Below are 20,809 nucleotides of genomic sequence, written 5' to 3' on the forward strand. Positions count from 1 at the left end.
ATTTCATCAATCCTGCTGGTCTTACTCGCCTGGTTGTCTGATTTAATTGCCGGAGTGCCCAAAGGCCTGGTCCCATAACCAAGTCTTCACCCTCCTCCTAAAGGCGAGGAGGGATGATGATGCCCTGATTTCCCCCGGGAGTGAGTTCCACAGGTGAGGGGCCACCACTGAGAAAGCCCTGCTCCTCGTCCCCACCAGCCTCACTTGTGACAGTGGTGGGGGCGATAGCAGGGCTTCCCCAGATGATCTCAGACTCCGAGGTGGGACGTAGAGGGAGAGACGTTCGGACAGATACACTGGACCTTCTCTATTTCTGCCCCTGCCTTATGGAATTCCTTATGGCCTCCCTATTTGAGAGCCATGCGTGACTCGGGGCATTTTATCCTAGCACTTAAGACCTGGCTTTTTACTACAGCAGTTGACCCGTGTTAATTTTAATATTTGTATGTATGTGTTTTATCCTGTATAATTTCTGCTATGTAAATCGCCTGGAGCATCTCGGATGAAGGGCGATTAATAAGTAATTAAAGATGATGATGATGATGATGATGATGACGATGATGATGATGATATTTATACATGGCTATCATATCTCCTCTCAGCCTTCTCTTCATCAGGCTAAACATACCCAGCTCCTTAAGCCGCTTCTCATAGGGCTTGTTCTCCAGACCCTTGAAGATATGAGTCTGGAAGACTTCAGGAAGACTAAAGAAGATCTGAGTAAGGAAGACCTCTCATCTTTAGAGAAAGTGCCTTCATCAAAGAAGCAAACGATGAAGGGAGAAGGAAGGCTGACAAAGCAGCTTTGGCCTGGGGCTTTGTTCTCATTTTGCATTTCAATCCAAGTATAATCAGAAGGCACACTTTAGTCTGGGAAAGGTCTTCCTTCCTTCCTTCCTTCCTTCCTTCCTTCCTTAATGACTTAGATGAAGGGCTAGAAGGCAGGATCATCAAGTTTGCAGATGACACCAAATTGGGAAGGATAGCCAATAGTCCAGAGGACAGGAGCAGAATTCAAAACGATCTTGACAGATTAGAGAGATGGGCCAAAACTAACAAAATGAAGTTCAACAGTGACAAATGCAAGATACTCCACTTTGGCAGAAAAAATGAAATGCAAAGATACAGAATGGGGGACGCCTGGCTCGAGAGCAGTACGTGTGAAAAAGATCTTGGAGTCCTCGTGGACAACAAGTTAAACATGAGCCAACAATGTGATGTGGCGGCAAAAAAAGCCAATGGGATTTTGCCTGCATCAAGAGGAGCATAGTGTCTAGATCTAGGGAAGTCATGCTACCCCTCTATTCTGCTTTGGTTAGACCACATCTGGAATATTGTGTCCAATTCTGGGCACCACAATTCAAGAGAGATATTGACAAGCTGGAAAGTGTCCAGAGGAGGGCGACTCAAATGATCAAGGGTCTGGAGAACAAGCCCTATGAGGAGCGGCTTAAGGAGCTGGGCATGTTTAGCCTGAAGAAGAGAAGGCTGAGAGGAGATATGATAGCCATGTATAAATATGTGAGAGGAAGCCACAGGGAGGAGGGAGCAAGCTTTTTTTTCTGCTTCCATGGAGATTAGGACAAGGAACAATGGCTTCAAACTACAAGAGAGGAGATTCCATCTGAACATTAGGAAGAACTTCCTGACTGTGAGAGCCGTTCAGCAGTGGAACTCTCTGCCCCGGAGTGTGGTGGAGGCTCCTTCTTTGGAAGCTTTTAAGCAGAGGCTGGATGGCCATCTGTCAGGGGTGATTTGAATGCAATATTCCTGCTTCTTGGCAGGGGGTTGGACTGGATGGCCCATGAGGTCTCTTCCAACTCTTTGATTCTATGATTCTATGATTCTATGATTCCTTCCTTCCTTTGCAGCTTTTCTTCCTGTTTCACTACCATGCTTTTCAAAAAGAGAGACCAAAACAAGTCGGGGGGGAATGGCTCTGCCTTTGCCTCAGAGTTTGTTGCTGTTTGAAAGAAGAAAGCATTCGAGGAAAACATCGAATGCAGCACCGCCTCCCTCCTTGACTATATTTGGAAAGCCGCCTACGCATTTTTTGGTTTCTTGCCAGGTTTTCCTTTCCGTATCTCAGCCTGACTCACAGGCTGTTTTCTGGTTTCCAAACCTAAGAAGGGAGGCGTAAGGCAGGGGAATGCACCGCCAGACGGAAACAGAAAACGAAGGATCGACGGCACAAACTTTTCGTTTGTTGTTGATTTTACATACAGCATGGAGAGACCAAGGTGTGTTGCTTTTGGTAAGGCAAAGTCAGGCATGGGCAAACTTTGGCCCTCCCTCCAGATGTTTTGGACTTCAACTCCCACAATTCCTAACAGCCGGTAGGCTGTTAGGAATTGTGGGAGTTGAAGTCCAAAACATCTGGAGGGAGGGCCAAAGTTTGCCCATGCCTGGCTTTGCCTGAACACTGAACTTCTCTACTGCTGATCCAGAGGATGAGACCAGAACAAATGGATTCAAATCACTAGAAGGGAATCGGAAGTAAACAACAGGTAGAACTTATATATATATATATATATACTATGCTGAAATGAATGCAAACGATTGCCATTGTAAATATTTCCATCATTAAAATACAGTATTTGCAAACTGAAGAGTTGGAAGCCCAAAACACTTGGGGGGCCGAAGTTTGCCCATGACTGAGATGCAACCAATGGACTTAAAATTGTTAGAATCCTAAATATTTTATGAAATATGTGCTTGACTTAGTTGTAAATAATGATAATTTTGTAAAAGAACACCCCATACCTCAACAACCCCCTTTGTTTCCTCCTTTCCGACATATTAAACCAGTGTTTCTCATCCTGGGGGTCGGGACCCCTTGAGGGGTCACAAGGCAGTGTCAGAGGGGTCACCAAAGACCATCAGAAAACACAGTATTTTCCATTGGTCATGGGGATTCTGTATGATAAGTTTGGTCCAATTCTATCGTTGGTGGGGTTCAGATTGTAGGTGAACTATAAATCTCAGCAACTACAACTCCCAAATGTCAAGATCTATTTTCCCCAAACTCCACCAGTGTTCACATTTGGGCACGTTGAGTATTCATGCCAAGTTTGGTCCAGATCCATCCTTGTTTGAGTCCACAGTGCTCTCTGGATGTAGGTGAACTACAGCTCCCAAACTCAAGGTCAATGGCCACCAAACCCTTCCAGTATTTTCTGTTGGTCATGGGAGTTCTGTGTGCCAAGATAGATTCAATTCCATCGTTGGTGGAGTTCAGAATGCTCTTTGATTGTAGGTGAACCATAAATCCCAACAAGTAAAACTCCCAAATGACAAAATCAATCCCCTCCCAACCTCATCAGTATTCAAATTTGGGTGTATTGGGTATTGGTCCAGTGAATGAAAATACATCCTGCATATCAGATATTGACATTACGATTCATAACAGGAGCAAAATGACAACAAAAATAATTTTATAGTTGGGGGTCACCACAACATAAGGAACTGTAATAAGGGGTCGTGGCATTAGGAAGGTTGAGAAACACTGTACTGGACATTTGTAAAGATGCAACTAACCAATAACTAAGCTAGGTTCTTGTGGGTTTTTTCTCCTGACGTTTTGCCTGCATCTATGGCAAGCATCCTCAGAGGATGCTTGCCATAGATGCAGGCGAAACATCAGGAGAAATGCCTCTAGAACATGGACCTATAGCCCGAAAAAACCCCACAAGAACCTAGTGATTCCAGCCATGAAAGCCTTCGACAATACAAATATTAACTAAGCTGTTATCCCCAAATTTTTCATTCCTTTGTCCTCCTCTTCCCAACTCTCCGAGTAAATGTTTAATAAAAAATATTTGGAATAATAATAATAATAATAATATAATAATAATAATAATAATAATAATAACGGCGCTCCATGCAGTCATGCTGGCCACATGACCTTGGAGGTGTCTATGGACAACGCTGGCTCTTCGGCTTAGAAATGGAGATGAGCACCACACCCCAGAGTCAGACATGACTGGACTTAATGTCAGGGGACTACCTTTACCTTTACCTAATAATAATAATAATAATAATAATAATAATAATAATAATAATAAGAATAAATACAGGGGTGATGGAGAGGCAGGTATCTTATCACCTGCTTCTTGAAACTGGGCAGTTAGGAAGGATGGGAAATACCTCTAACCAGGCACGTAGCCCGGGGGGGGGGGGGGGGGCTTGAGGGGCTTCAGCCCCCCCCCCCAAATTCTCAGGGTGGTCCACGAGACGGCCTTACTGGTGCATTATTTAAACTGTTATGTTTATTCATATCATGATCTGATCACCATACTCAATATATCCCATATTCATGGGGGTATTGGGGTAATGATACAAAAGGTTTGATAGGGTAGACCCTCTTTCACTCAGACTCAGCCCCCCCCCCCCCCCCCCCCCCAAAAAATCAAAATCCTGGCTACGGGCCTGCCTCTAACTTGACCAAAGGCAGAAAGCAGAAAGCTGCCTCGAAATTCCAAAAAGGTATAAGAAAGCGGAAACTGAAAATGAAACCAGCATGGGAATTTGGGTGAATTAGAAAAGTGATGAATGGAAAGATGTCCTGCCACATAAATAAGGGATGGAGCCTCTTCCTCCATTGCCTGAAACCATGACTCCCAACCTGCTCCTGGGACTGGTACTCCTGCTCCCCGCTCACCTCTCCGCTCTGGGCTGCAACTCTCTCAAACTTGAGCAGCAAAGACTGAATTCAGAGAGCCTGAAGATGCTGCAAGTGGCCGGCAGAAAGTTTCCCGAAGAGTGTCTGGAGAATATGACCAGCTTCAATCTGCCTGCAAAGACCCTGAAAGGACATCGTCCGGAATTTGCCACGAAAGCAATTGGTGAAATGCTTCAGGGATACTTCAGCATCTTAAGCGGCGATCTCGTGAAAAGCGAGTGGAAACCCACAATTGCAAATAGGTGAGTTCCCTGATCCATCTTGTTGTTTTTCTTACATTATTATTATAAATATAAATGATTATTGTTGTTAGGAACCCCCAGGTTAGGACCAACAGGTCGGAGGCCCAAATCCAGGGAGAGCGCAGAGGAGCTCCCTCTGTCAGCTCCAGCTCCCCATACAGGGACATGAGATAAGCTTCCAAAAGGATGGTAAAACATCTCAGCATCCCCTGGGCAACGTCCTTGCAGACGGCCAATTCTCTCAAACCAGAAGCGACTTGCAGTTTCTCAAGTAGCTCCTTTTTTCTTTTCTTTTTTTGTCGTGTCAGGAGCGACTTGAGAAACTGCAAGTCGCTTCTGCTGTGAGAGAATTGGCCGTCTGCAAGGACGTTGCCCAGGGGACGCCCAGATGATTTGATGTTTTTATCATCCTTGTGGGAGGCTTCTCTCATGTCTGACACGGAAATATATATATATAAGTAAAGGTAAAGGTTTTCCCGACATTAAGTCCAGTCGTGTCCAACTTTGGGGTGTGGTGCTCATCTCCATTTCTAAGCCGAAGAGCCGGCGTTGTCCATAGACACCTCCAAGATCATGTGGCCGGCATGACTGCATGGCGCGCCGTTACCTTCCTGCTAGAGCGGTACTCACATTTGCATGTTTTCGAACTGCTAGATTGGCAGGAGCTGGGGGCTAACAGCGGAAGCTCACGCCGCTCCCCGGAATCGAACCTGCGACCTTTCGGTCAACAAGCTCAGCAGCTCAGCGCTTTAACCCACTGCGCAACCAGGAGCTCCTAACTATATATATATATATATATATATATATATATATATATAGTGCTGTCACACGCTGGGCCTGTGTATAAGACTGTAGACAGGACATAAATTCCGTGTGCCCAACGGGACGCCGGGGCTGCCTCAGATTAAAGGCCCTTGGATTTCCTTAAAACAGAGTCTTTAGATTGCTTAAAGGTTCAACAATGTTCTTTATTAATGAAAACAAACAGGTACTTTAAGGCTTTCTTAACACTCTATAGGCTCTTTCACTCTTGTCCACAGGGAACAGGCATTATCTTCATGACTGGTATTTTAACTAATGGGGAAATCCTTAACTTCTAATCTGGGCAGTCTTTCTTTGCCTCTGTTGGCGTGGAGCCCCTGCACCTGGTACCAACTGCTTCTGGCTTCCGCAAGTGACCCTTACCAAGCAGAGCTTTGTAGACTTCCAAGGGAAAAAGAGTTCAGGTTTTGGTGATGGCTGACTGAAGTCTTTCTGCAAAGGAGCTGTAAGGCTGTATAATCCTCGGCCAAGCTGTAGAAGACGAAGCTTTCTACAGGAGCTCTTGGTATTATGTCCTGCATGGAAAGCTTCTCTGTGTGGACTGACCCAAAAAGGCTCCTATTCCCTCCAAAAACCCAAAAAGGGGACGGGACCAGGGAACCTAACTATAATTGACAGGTGGCTTGCCCTATGATTGCAGCCGAAAGAAGCCACCTATCTACAGAGTCCCTGAAACTTAGGACTGCAACACACATTCAATGCAAAGCAAACAAAATTGGAGCTCCTGGTACAGTTGTACCTGCATATATATATGTGTGTGTGTGTGTGTGTGTGTGTGTGTGTGTGTGTGTGTATATATAGTTGTTGTTGTTGTTGTTATAAATATTTATACCCTGCTTGATCTCTACTGCAGGAGATTCAAAGCAGCTTAACATAAAAGCATCATCATATATAAATATGCAAACATGAAAACAGGATTAAATATGCACAGTATTTTAGAATTCCCAGTTAAAAACCATTAAAACATGTTCAAATTTGCATTATTGTTGCTGATGACGATGATAATAACAACAACAACAACATATTGTATTTTAGGAACTCAAGGCAGCCCATGAATGAGGCCAAGGGGTGGGAGGATGATGGCTACGAACGAAAAAGGTAAAAAATGATCGCTTTCCCCCCGACTTCACATTCTTATTTATTTGTCGTGTCAGAACAACCAGTCAAATTATATTACATTTCTAACAGAACAAAGCAAACAAGCAGATTACAAAATTTGTGAGTATGAGAGTTGATTAAATGTCCTTTGACCAGTATCTGGCCACTTGGAGTGCTTCTGGTGTTGCTGCAAGAAGGTCCTCCCTTGTGCATGTGGCAGGGCTCAGGGTGCATTGCAGCAGGTGGTCAGTGGTTTGCTCTTCTCCACACTCGCATGTCGAGGATTCCACTTTGTAGCCCCATTTCTGAAGGCTGGCTCTGCATCTCGTGGTGCCAGAGCGCAGTCTGTTCAGTGCTTTCCAGGTCGCCCAGTCCTCTGTGTGCCCAGGGGGGTGTCTCTCGTTTGGTATCAGCCATTGGATGAGGTGCTGGGTTTGAGCCTGCCACTTTTGGACTCTCGCTTGCTGAGGTGTTCCAGCGAGTGTCTCTGTAGATCTTAGAAAACTATTTCTAGATTTAAGTCGTTGACGTGCTGGCTGATACCCAAACAGGGGATGAGCTGGAGATGTCTCTGCCTTGGTCCTTTCACTATTGGCTTCTACTTCCCGGCGGATGTCAGGTGGTGCAATATCGGCTAGACAGTGTAATTTCTCCAGTGGTGTAGGGCGCAGGCACCCCGTGATAATGCGGTATGTCTCATTAAGAGCCACATCCACTGCTTTAGCGTGGTGAGATGTGTTCCACACTGGGCATGCATACTCAGCAGCAGAGTAGCATAGCACAAGGGAAGATGTCTTCACTGTATCTGGTTGTGATCCCCATTCTGACACCCTACCACTGAGTATACATTAATATATTGATAATGTTGCCCTCACAGGTTCCTCAGCATGTTGCACGCGCAAATCGAACGCATCCAGAGGTGCCTCGCAAAAAAGGAGGCGACGCTGGGAAGGAGCACAACAGAATGGAAAACCACGCTGAAGCTGAAGAAATACTTCCAGAGGATCCGGGTTTTCATCAAAGAGAACGGACAGAGCTCTTGCGCCTGGGACATTTTGAGGCTGGAGCTGCAGATGGGCTTCACCCACATTGACATTCTGACACAGCGGATGGACATTTGAGAACACCCTAATTTCAATTTATATGCATTGGGGTGTGTGTGTGTTTATTTATTTAATTTATTTATATAAATTATTTTTGCGGAATTATTTATTAAAAATGTTATAATATTTTTTATACCATGAATTGCTCAAAGTCTATTTTTTATATTTTTTTATGGACTGTTTTTAATGCCCCTGGAAACTCATTGGATCATCAAGTCACACTCTCTCAACTTCAGAGGAAAGCCAACAGTGATTCCTATGTGTGACAGTGGCACAGTTTTGTATACGAGTCTCTTGCACAAAAAAAAAAAATACTTGAAATACCGAAAATAAAAATAAAAAACCTAACTCTTAATTGGCATATTGCACGACCTGTGTTATTTTTCTCTATTCTAGTGCTATTCTGTAATTTACATTCTGGTCCAAGCTGAGAAATCAAACTTCCCAAGAGTGTGGTCCCAGAAACATATGATTTGGTCAAAGCAAAACACACCTTCCTATCCCTCTCTCTGCAGAAAATGCCTTCTTTAGCGAGTCTGAAATGCTGGAGCCAGGCTGCTGACTGGGCTGATTACAAGGAAGGGCTGATTACAAGGAAGATATATATATATATATGCTCTGTGCGTAATGAGTACCTTAAAAACAAAAGAACCAATGAACAAAATCACACCAAATTTGGCAACAAAAGTCTCACAACACAAGGAGTGACCATCACTCCAAAAATTACAATTTTTGTCATTTGGGAGTTGTAATTGCTGGGATTTATAGTTCACCTATAATCAAAGAGCATTCTGGACTCCACCAATGATGGAATTGACCCAAACTTGGCACACAGTTCTCCCCTGACCAACAGAAAACACTAGAAGGGTTTGGTGGGCATTGACCTTGAATTTTGGAGCTGTAGTTCACCTGTATCTAGAGAGCGTGTGGACTCAAACAATGATGGATCTGGACCAAACGTGGCACAAATACTCAATATCTATATAAATAAAAATGTAATGTTAGTTCGTGCTACCATCAGAACTCAAAAACCACTGGGGGAATTGACACCAAATTTGGACACAAGACACCTAACAGTCCAATTTATGGTCCTCCAAGCAAAAAAAAATTGCTTTTGTCATTTGGGAATTGTTGTTTCTGGGATTTATAGTTTACCTACAATCAAAGAGCATTCTAAACTCCACCAATGATGGAATTGGACCAAACTTAGTACACAGGGCTCCCATGACCAACAGAAAAAACTGGAAGGGTTTGGTGGACATTGACCTTGAGTTTGGGAATTATAGTTCACCCACATCCAGACAGCACTGTGGACTCAAACAATGATGGATCTGGACCAAACTTGCCACTAATATTCCATATGTCCAAATATGAACACAGATGGAGTTTAAGGGAAATAGACCTTGACATTTGGGAGTTGTAGTTGCTCGGATTTATAGTTCACCTACAATCAAAGAGCATTCTGAACTCCACCAATGATGGAATTCAACCAAACATGGCATACAGGACTTTCATGACCAACAGAAAACACTAGAAGGGTTTGGTGGGCATTGACCTTGAATTTTGTAGTTATAGTTCACCTATATCTAGAGAGCGCTGTGGACTCAAACAATGATGGATCTGGACCAAACTTGGCACAAATACTCAATATGCCCAAATATAAACACACATGGAGTTTGGGGGAAATAGACCTTGACATTTGGGAGTTGTAGTTCCTGGGATTTATAGTTCATCTACACAAGGAGCATTCCAAACCCCAACGATGGAATTGGGCCAAACATCCCACACAGAACACCCATGACCAACAGAAAATACTGTGTTTTCTGGTGGTCCTTGGTGACCCTTCAGACACCCCCCTAGTGACCCCCCCCCCCGGGTCTTGACTTCCCAGGTTGAGAAATGCTGCCTTAAGGCCATCCAGTCCAACTCCCTTCACCAGGGCAAGAAAACATAATCAAAGCCCTCCTGACAAAGGTCTGTCCAACCATTCACACACACATATATGTATATGACAGATGCAGTATCAAAGATTTGAAAGGGACCCCTAAAGAACGAAAATGATATCTTGCATGTTCCAGAGTAGGCAAACCAGACAATCTCCACATCAACACTAGCAGAGAAACAGCAAGAAATACTGTTTACCCACAAGTATAAAGACATTACACATATTAGAAACCAACCCTTTCTCATTACTTTATTTTCCAGATCACCAGACTGGGCCACAGCAACGCATGGCAGGGGACCGCTAGTGTGTACACACACACACACACACACATACAGAGAGAGAGAGCTCACACTTGCAAAAGGTTCACTGGCTTAACAATCTGTTTGTAGCTGTGCTACAAATACGGCCCTCCAAGGTCATTTACCCGGCTCTCACTCAGAGTCAATTTAAGTCTGAAACTACTTGAAAGCACGCAACAACAACAATACTATCTCATCAGCCAAAAGCAGGCCCACACTTCCCATTGAAATATGAATAAGTTTATATTTGTTAAAATTGTTCTTCCATTTTTGAAAAGAAGCAAGGGAGCTGAGGGATGATTTATTGTTGCCACCAATTTAAAAGGAACCAGTATTCAGGAGATTTTACCCCAGTTCACAATTTTAAAAAGACTTAGCCGATTTGCAATGGAGGTTGCCGATTAGGAACCAAATTTACCATCAAGTTAGATGGGAGGCTGTTCAATTGCACCTCCTCCTTTATTAAGAAAGTAATAACTTAGTAGTAATTACACTGTATATACTGTAGCATGACTGGAGAGAAGAATGTAGATTTATTTGGTTACTTTTCCCTACGTTTCTGCCACCACGTGAGGTAAGTTGTAATATTGTGAGAAATGGCACTTGGTACACAGAATAGACGGAGCTGAGGCAATCTTCAAATAAAAGTTAACAATTTTATTAAGTAAACAGCGTGTGGTTGCAAGACGTAACTTTTCCTTGTTGCACTTGGAATAATACTTGTAACTTTAACAGTTCATTCTTTCTAGTAACACAGTATCCTTCTGACGTAGAGCACTTGTTTCAGACAAAGTTTCCATACAGGGATGTTTCCCTTAGTTGATCCTCCCTAGATCAAATACTAAGTAAACTATTCTTTAGCCTCTCCTTAGACTAAAAGAATTCCACCTATGTTTCACCATTCGGCTGCACTAGCCTGAGAAACTTCCAATAGCCAAACCCAGCTTTTCAAAGCCTCAAAGTTTTGCTTCACAAGTCACTCCGCCACCTTTCCTTTCCTTCTCTCCCAACTCCTAACTCCTCACTCCTCTGAACCTAACTCCTGACTGCTCACTCCTCTAAACCTAAACCCTAACTGATTTTTAACTGTCGTTTTTTCAAACTCTCCCCTCTAAGCTCCTCCCACTTCCCTCTCTCCTGCATCGGTCTCCATGGCAACGCACATGGAGGACTCCTCTGACTTAGGCCGCTCCAGCATTACTGCAGCCAATCTAAACACAAATACAGTTAAAATCATACAATTTATAATCAACTCCTGTACAATTTTAATTATTGTAGTGTTTTAAAGTGGGTTTTTTTGCACTACAAATAATATATGTGCAGTGTGCATAGGAATTCATTCATCTTTTTTTTTCAAATTATAATCTGGCTGGCCCATGCTGCAGATACAATAGTAGTAGTAGTAGTAGTAGTAGTAGTAATAATAATAATAATAATAATAATAATAATAATAATAATAATAATCTGGCCCTCCAACAGTTTGAGGTACTGTAACCTGGCCCTCTATTTTAAAAGTTTGAGGATCCCTGTTCTATGGCATTGAATATTTGCCATGTATATGTGCATTGTGATCCGTCCTGAGTCCGCTACAGAGTGAGAAGGGCGGAATATAAGTACTGTAAATAAATAAATACTTTGGACATCGAAATCTATGTAACAGGTTCTTCCAAAGAACACCCATGTGCCCCATTGCAGCCTAAAGAATATTAGAAAACACTACTTACCATAGGCAGCCTAGACTGGAGCATCTGGAGATCATCATAACCATAAATCTGCTTGAAGACAGAGAGGAGGGGAAGGGAAACAAACATTAAGGCACTTTTCTGTTTTGAACACTTAGCTGTACATGTTCTTCAGCTGTGACCCAGGGCCATGAATAAAGTGTTGACCAGGCATCTGAAGAATGGCTAGTGTTCATCAAGATTATCGTCATCATCATTATGTTTATGTTTATGTATACCTCACTCCATCAAAAGAGACTGAAATCACTGCTCACCTTGGAGTTTCCTGGGGATGCGTTTTTGGAGGAAGCAATGGGCAGCTTTGGCTTGCACCATTCCCCTACATTGTGATAGAATCATAGAATCAAAGAGTTGGAAGAGACCTCATGGGCCATCCAGTCCAACCCCCTGCCAAGAAGCAGGAATATTGCATTCAAATCACCCCTGACAGATGGCCATCCAGCCTCTGCTTAAAAGCCTCCAAAGAAGGAGCCTCCACCACACTCTGGGGCAGAGAGTTCCACTGCTGAACGGCTCTCACAGTCAGGAAGTTCTTCCTCGTGTTCAGATGGAATCTCCTCTCTTGTAGTTTGAAGCCATTGTTCCGCGTCCTAGTCTCCAGGGAAGCAGAAAACAAGCTTGCTCCCTCCTCCCTGTGGCTTCCTCTCACATATTTATACATGGCTATCATATCCCCTCTCAGCCTTCTCTTCTTCAGGCTAAACATGCCAAGCTCCTTAGGCCGCTCCTCAAAGGGCTTGTTCTCCAGACCTTTTATCTGGAGAACAAGCCCTATGAGGAGCGGCTTAAGGACCCTTATATGACTACAGGGTCATATAAGGCACAAAACAACAACACTACATTCCTGCAGTGGGTGGGCACGGGGATACAACACAGGACTGTTTGAAGGCCTGTAAGACATATTTATGGCAGGAGATGGCTATCTAGTTCACACCTCCCTTTGCAAAAAACTAAAAATGCAGCACACTGACACAATTTATTGAAGAAAAAATACGACTTTTTCCTATTTAATTTCAGTTCATGGGTATTGGACTTTTATCTGCAATTATTAGGAAACAGGTCCCAGCTGCGTGTAATCTGAAGCCAGAGGAGCAAGCTGAGTGTGAGATGGCTTTGCTCAATCAGTCTAGAATTCGGATCCATCCCTTGCAATATCAGCATCAAAGTTGTGGCCTGGAATTTACTGAAAGCCATAACTTACTAAACCAAAGGATCTTAACAAAGATAAAATAAGCTGTTGGAAGACCAAGGAATTTGTTTCCAATGGTTTTAATTCTACAGTTGATTCAGTTTCACCTTAACCACTATTTTTGTTTTCTGATTTACCGTATATACTTGAGTATAAGGCAAGTTTTTCAGGCTTTTTTTTGCCTGAAAAAGCCCCCCTCAGCTTATACTCGAGTCAAAGTCATTTATTATTTTACTCTGTTGTTGTTGTTGTTGTTGTTGTTGTTGTTATTATTATTATTATTATTACATTTATTATTTTACTCTACTTATTATTATTATTACATTTACATTATTTTACTCTAAAAGTATTATTTTTATTGCATTTATTATTTTACTCTATTCATTATTATTATAGTTAATATTTTACTCTATTATTATTACATTTATTTTTGCTCTAATTATTATTATTATTACATTTATTATTTTACTTTATGGTTGTTATTATTACATTTATTATTTTTCTCTGTTTATTATTACTCTATTTATTATTACTATTTATTTATATAGCCAGTCTGAGTCCCTCTACGGAGGTAGAGAAGATTGGGATACAAAAATTTTAAATAAATAAATACTCTATTATTTTGCTCTATTTATTATTACTCTATTATTTATTATTATTACATTTATTATTTTACACTATTACTACTGTTATTACATTTCATTATTTTACTCTATTATTATTATTACATTTATTATTGTACTCTATTATTATTGGCAGGATACATAAGCACATTTACATTCAAGAAGGTTAGAATAATAGTTTCATCAGAGATGGACAGTCTTATCTTAAATTAGTTTTATGCAACGCATACGCGGAGGCAATAGAAGCTGCAAAGAATTCTTTCTTTGCAGCTAATATTGCGTCTGCAAAGCACTGTCCAGCTGAGCTGTTCCAAGTAGTCAGAGGGCTGTTAAATCCTGTCTGCCAAGACGGGATCCCTGACAACTCGGCAGCCCATTGTGAAGCATTTGCTCGGTTCTTCGCAAACAAAAGGGGGCAATAACTGAGAAGGCCCTGTCTCTCATCCCCCATTAAAGGTGCCTATGTTGGTGGAGGGGCCGAGAGCAGGGCCTCCCCAGAAGATCTTAGTTTCTGTAGTGGTTCATACAGAGAGATGCGTTCAGACAGGTAAATTGGGCCAGGGCCGTTTATTTATTATTTATTAACTATATTTGTATACTGCTCTTCTCAGCCCTTGGGCAACTCAGAGCAGTTAACTTTATTTATTTATTTATTTATCTATCTATCTATCTATCTATCTATCTATTTATTTAGAGGGACTCAGGTCGGTTCACAACAAGGGATTCATAAACAATAGTATAAAAACATCACACTTCATAATACACTAATCCATAAAATACATTAAAATACAAACATATAATTACATAAGGCCAAGTCGTCAGAATAAAATCACAATTCAACACCATCCGTCTGTGTGGTCAAGAGTTATTGACTCACTCATCAAATGCTATATTCCAAAGCCAAGTTTTCACCAGCTTTCTAAAAGTCAGGAGAGATGGGGCAGTTCTAATCTCCAGTGGGAGAGAGTTCCAGAGCTGAGGTGCCACCAACGAGAAGGCCCTGTCCCTTGTCCCCACCAGACGCGCTTGCGAGGGTGGTGGGACCGAGAGCAGGGCCCCCCCATAAGATCTTAACAATAGTAAAATTCAATGTTCAAAAACATCATAAAACAGTTAAAAGTAATTAAAACAGGAGCATAATAAACAGCCAATATAAATCAATAAAATGTTTAGTGCTTTATAGGCCAAAGCCAGCACTTTTGAGTTGTGCCTGGTAGCAAACAGGCAGTCAGTGGAGCTGACGTAACATGGGAGTTGTGTGCTCCTTGTATGCCACCCGTTATTAACCTGGCTGCCTATCGTTGGGACTATTTGAAGCTTCCGAACCATCAAACAGTTTGGGCCCCCTCCTATCTGCGCGATCGCATCTCCTTGTATGAACCGGCGCGAACTCTAAGATCTTCCGGGGAGGCCCTCCTCTCGGTCCCGCTACCGTCTCAAGCACAGTTGGTGGGGACGAGAGAGAGGGCCTTCTCAGTGGTGGCCCCCCGCCACTGGAACACCCTTCCAAGGGAAATAAGACAGGCCCCATCCCTCCCCTCCTTTCGTAAGAGCTTGAAGACCTCGTGGTTTCAACAAGCCTTTGAAAATGGCCAGTTCTAACTCAGCCGTATACATTGTCGAATACGGCCTTATTCTTCCTACCAATTACTCAGATCACTTCCTCTAGTCGGCCCCGGAATGAACAGCCACAGACCCGTACCTAATATTATTGTTGCCTGCCATAGCATTGCATTTAATTCCTGCCCCCCCCCCCCCCCCCCCAGAATTTTTGGGCTTGCACAAATCTTGGTCCAGCCTTTTAAATTTTTTAAATTGCCTTGAACAGGCAGGATTACTTTTAATATATGTGTGTTATGACGACAATTTTTATGCATATTTTGTTTTGTTAATCTTATGGTTATGTTGTTTTTACTTTGTATGTTCTGTGATTTTTACCTGGGAACTGCTCTGAGTCCCCTCGGGAAGATAGAGCAGTATATAAATAAAGATTATTATTATTATTATTATTATTATTATTATTATTATTATTATTATTATTTTCAAAGGCAGCCCCACGTAGAGCACGTTGCAGTAGTCTATCCTGGATGCAATGAAAGCATGGACCACCATGGCCAAGCCTGACTTCCAAGGTACGGTCGCAGCTGGCGCACAAGTTTTAATTGTGCAAAAGCCCCCCTAGCCACCACTGCAACCTGAGGTTCCAAGCTCAACGATGAGTCCAGGAAGACCCTCAAGCTGCAAAGCTGTGCCTTCAAGGGGAGTGTGACCCCATCCAGCACAGGCTGTAACCCTAGACCAGTGGTTCTCAACCTTCCTAATGCCGCGACCCCTTCGTACAGGTTCCCACGTTGTGGTGACCCCCAACCATAATGCTATTTTCGTTGCTACTTCTTTAATTTTGCGACTGTTGTGAATCATAATATAAATATCTGATATGGAGGATGTATTTTCATTCACTGGACCAAATTTGGCACAAATACCCGAAACGCCCAAATTTGAATACTGGTGGGGTTGGAGGGGATTGATTTCGTCATTTGGGAATGTTGGAATTGCTGGGATTTATAGTTCATCTAAAATCAAAGAGCCTTTTGAACTCCATCAATGACGGAATTGAATCAAATTTGGCACACAGAATTCCCATGCCCAAGAGAAATACTGGGAGGGTCTGGTGGACACTCAACTTGAGTTTTTGGAGTTGTAGTTCACCTATATCCATAGAACACTGTGGACTCAAACAGTGATGGATCTGGATCAAACTTAGAATCATAGAATCATAGAATCAAAGAGTTGGAAGAGACCTCATGGGCCATCCAGTCCAACCCCCTGCCAAGAAGCAGGAATATTGCATTCAAATCACCCCTTGGCACAGATAATCAATATACCCAAATGTGAACACTGGTAGAGTTTGGAGAAAATAGACCTTGCCATTTGGGAGTTGTAGTTGCTGGGATTCATAGTTCACCCACAATGAAATAGCATTCTGAACCCCACCAATGATAGAATTGGACCAAACTTCCCACGCAGAATACCCATGACAAAGAGAAAATACTATGTTTTCTGATGGTCTTTGGTGACCCCTCTGACACCCCCTTGCGACCCCCACAGGGGTCCCGACCCCCAGGTTGAGAACCACTGCCTTAGACCATGTTCAGCCTAGCAACTGACCACCTATATTCCATTTTGAGTCCCCGTTTTGGAGGAAAGATGGGACAAGAATGAATGAGCCCACACTGGCCTAGAGACACCTGCTCCGTAAAACAAGGACCGTGCTTACTGGGTAGGCCGGTAGAAGTCCTCCAGGTCCCACAATGTACTGGTTATGTAACAAGGGCGGCACACCTTGGGGCAGGTTGGGGGGCGCTTTGCCTGTGGAGACAGTGAAAGAAACATCTTTGAAAAACTAGCCGGTGGTACCAAAACAAAGTAAACGGAGGAAGGCAGGAAAGCATTTTAGAAAAGGCACAGCCACAACATCTGAAATACGCTCTGTTCACCTTCCAAGTCATGACAAAAAAGGAGACTGGAATTAAAATGAACCAAACCCAGTCTGGTACTTCGGTTTCCACTTCCATCTCTCTGGCTGCATAATTCTCTCTTTCTTTCTCTCTCTCTCTGTTTTTCTCCTGTCTTCTGCTACACTCTTCTTACGGCCCAGGAATGTCTCTCGACCTTTGTGTCTTAATCAAGGAATTAAAAGGTCTCTTTGCAAAATGTGTGTTTTCTTCAGAAGTGCAGCAAACTCATCTTTCCTGCGACCATTTCTTCCATGTTCACTGCTCCCCATTCCCATCTTCTCTCTTGCTTTGTCATTCTTGTCTTACTATCTTGCAGTGACATGTCCTCTATGTTGAGGCAGTTCATCTCCAAAATCAAGTGGCATAACAGAGTGACTCTGAAGCAGTTTCCTTCTTAGATCCCTTTATATATAGATAGTTAGATAGTCATAGAGGATACCTGCCATAGATGTGGGTGAAATGTCAGGAGAGAATGCTTCTGGAACATGGCCATACAGCCCAGAAAACTCATAGCAACCCAGTGATTCTGGCCTTGAAATCCTTTGACAACACAGTCTTAATGATAATTTCTCCTGAGAGAGGCATGCATATGCGCATGTGCGTGTATGTATGTGTGTACACACACATACATACACGCACATGCGCATATACATGCCTCTCTCAGGAGAAATTATCATTAAGACTGTGTTGTCAAAGGCTTTCATCTTTCATGGCCAGAATCACTGGGTTGCTATGAGTTTTCTGGGCTGTATGGCCATGTTCCAGAAGCATTCTCTCCTGACATTTCACCCACATCCATCGCAGGAATCGTCAATGACAAGAATCAATCAGGGTCAGCTAACACCTCCCAACAAAGGATTTCCCTGGGCAGCAACCAGCCAGGCTTTTCATGTATACATGGGCTATTGTTCAGAAGACTGTCTTCTATTGATACCATATTTCGCTAAATAGAATTGGAAAAGTTCAGTTCAGTCCAGTCCTACCTTAAAGGTACTGTATATATTCTATTTATATTACACCACCTTTCTCCTGATATACAGATATTCAAATAGGCTGTTTTCTGCCGGAATCCTGGTTTGCTAAGTTTACTGAGCTGCAAGGCCATGTTCCGGAAGCACTCTCTCCTGACATTTCACCCACATCTATGGAAGGCATCCTCCGAGGTTGTGAGGTCTGTTAGAAACTTGGCAAGTGGGGTTTAAAAAACAACAACAACAACAACACAAACGTCTCACTTGCTTAGTTTCCAACATACCTCGCAACCTCTGAGGGTGCCTGCTATAAATGTGGGAGAAATATCAGGAGAGAATGCTTCTGGAACATGGCTATACAGCCCAGAAAACTCACAGCAACCCAATATTATCTTTGTTGATGGTTATTCCTGAAAACCACAATGGCATCATATCCAAATGGATTTTGAAAACTCAACTTGATCTGGGTAGATTAGTAACCGAATTAGGGAATCAACAAAGAATACCAAGTGATGTACGTTGTGTTGCAAAGCAAGGCTGTTGTGATGCACCGTTTTTGGAGTATTCCTTGCCAAAAGAAAACCTACGAAATCCATAATCTCACTGTAAATCAACAAGTGATCTCGAGGAACATACACATTTCCTAAATCTTGCAGATTCTGATGACATACAAGCAAAAAATGATACCTTCCTTGCTACCTTTTCAGGACAACTAACTCAGTCCCTGCATCAGAACTCAGCCAGGGAGACCCGAAAGCAGAACTGCAAGAATGCCTCCACACTGGAGAATTAATGCAGTTCAACGCCACTATAAATGCCACGGCTCGATGCAGTGAAATTGTGGGATTTGTCATGTGGTAGACTCCAGCAATCGTTGCAAAAGAAGGCTAAAGACACTGTTATCCTACAGTGTAGATCAGGCATGGGCAAACTTGGGCCGTCTGGGTGTTTTGGACTTCAACTCCCACCATTCCTAACAGCTTAAGCGGCTGAGGGGGAAAAGGAAAGGGCCTGAGGCTGTTAGGAATGGTGGGAGTTGAAGTCCAAAACACCCAGACGGCCCAAGTTTGCAATCCCATGGTTCTAAAGCACTTACAAAACTAAAATTCTGGTGGTGAAAACTAGGGGGCGCTGGTGCTTTGCTTCTACAGTGTTGCTAACGTTCTGGTGGTGAAAATTTCAGAACTCTAACAAAACTTTCAAAATTTCATTATTATTTCATTATTGATGATTTTTATGACAGAACCAATTAGGAACTGTCATTGATAATGAAATATTTGTATACTTTAAATCGTATGCGGATACTTTTATCTTAATAATAATAATGGGTTGTTGTAGGTTTTTTCGGGCTATATGGTCATGTTCTAGAGGCATTCTCTCCTGATGTTTCGCCTGCATCCAGAGGTAGTGAGGATGCTTGCCATAGATGCAGGCGAAACATCAGGAGAGAATGCCTCTAGAACATGGCCATATAGCCCGAAAAAAAACCTACAACAACCCACAGTATATACAATATGTACAAACTCTCTACAATCCTCCAATGCACATCAGACCTCTTCAACTCTCATACCTTCATACTCTCAACCCGGTCCTACCTTTAGGACCGGGTTGTAGTGCAGCTGGTTGGGCGTCAGCTGCATTGAAATCACCGAAAGATCATGAGTTCGAAGCCAGCCTGAGTCGGAGTAAGCTCCCGACCATTAGCTTGCTGTCAACCTTTGCAGCCCGAAAGACAGTCACATCTGTCAAGAACCAATTAGGAGCTGTCATTGATAATGAAATTTTGAAAGTTTTGTTAGAGTTCTGAAATTTTCACCACCAGAACTTTAGCAAATCTGTAAAAGCAAAGCGCCAGCGCCCCCTAGTTTTCACCACCAGAACTTTAGTTTTGTAAGTACTTTAGAACCATTTAGAACCATGGATTGCACACATGCCTAGAAATTACCTTCTCTGCCATTGCCAAGGACTGAGATCTACTGGAGGGGAGGACACTCTCTGTTGCGGTGCCCAGGTTAAGGAAATGCCTTGCCCATAGACGACACAGATGGCTGTATTTGGTACATTAAAAAATGCTTATTTTTTTAAATTAAAGTATTTGAGACTTTTGAATTCATGCAGTTTGAATGTGTACATTTTAGCTGTTTAACTTTGCTTTGATTTGTTAGTTTTCACACTTTGTTTCTCTCACACATTTTAATATTTGTTATAATTGCTTTGATTGTATACCACCCTGAGAACTTTGAATTTAGGGCGGGATATAAATATCTGAATAACGGAATTATGGTAGTTATATTCTGCCATTATTTTATCCGTTCTGATCCCGTAAATAAAGATTTTTCAGGTAACTAGACACATTTTAGCAAGAAGGAAAATATAAACAGATCATTCTCATTTCAATACTCCAGGAAGGACAATTTTTGTCTTGTCAAAGGCTTTCATGGCCAGAATCACTGGGTTGCTGTGAGTTCCATGTTCCAGAAGCATTCTCTCCTGACGTTTCGCCCACATCTATGGCAGGTATCCTCAGAAGTTATGAGGTCTGTTGGAAACTAGGCAAGTGGGATTTATATATCTGT

At 42.5% G+C, this 20,809-nt stretch overlaps 2 protein-coding genes across 5 annotated transcripts in view; one reads left to right on the forward strand and one right to left on the reverse strand.

The window, feature by feature from the left end:
* UBAP2 (ubiquitin associated protein 2) overlaps window positions 1-20,809 on the reverse strand; it is a 161,636-nt gene that overhangs the window by 18,837 nt on the left and 121,990 nt on the right. For 2 of the 4 annotated variants that reach the window (XM_067464683.1, XM_067464681.1), the window contains exons 20-21: window positions 17,022-17,113; window positions 11,915-11,962 (exon numbers count right to left, since the gene is read on the reverse strand). In XM_067464683.1, coding sequence (XP_067320784.1) covers window positions 11,915-11,962; window positions 17,022-17,113 — 140 coding nt within the window. Of the gene's footprint in view, window positions 1-11,914; window positions 11,966-17,021; window positions 17,114-20,809 lie in introns of all 4 variants that reach the window. The other 2 variants (XM_067464682.1, XM_067464680.1) reach the window with 1 other exon arrangement.
* LOC132767057 (interferon omega-1-like) lies at window positions 4,613-7,964 on the forward strand. The gene is made up of 2 exons (XM_067465612.1): window positions 4,613-4,923; window positions 7,721-7,964. The coding sequence occupies exons 1-2, from the start codon at window positions 4,613-4,615 to the stop codon at window positions 7,962-7,964; spliced, it is 555 nt and encodes a 184-aa protein (XP_067321713.1).

This window comes from Anolis sagrei, chromosome 2, assembly GCF_037176765.1.
Source record: "Anolis sagrei isolate rAnoSag1 chromosome 2, rAnoSag1.mat, whole genome shotgun sequence".
Taxonomy (NCBI): domain Eukaryota; kingdom Metazoa; phylum Chordata; class Lepidosauria; order Squamata; family Dactyloidae; genus Anolis; species Anolis sagrei.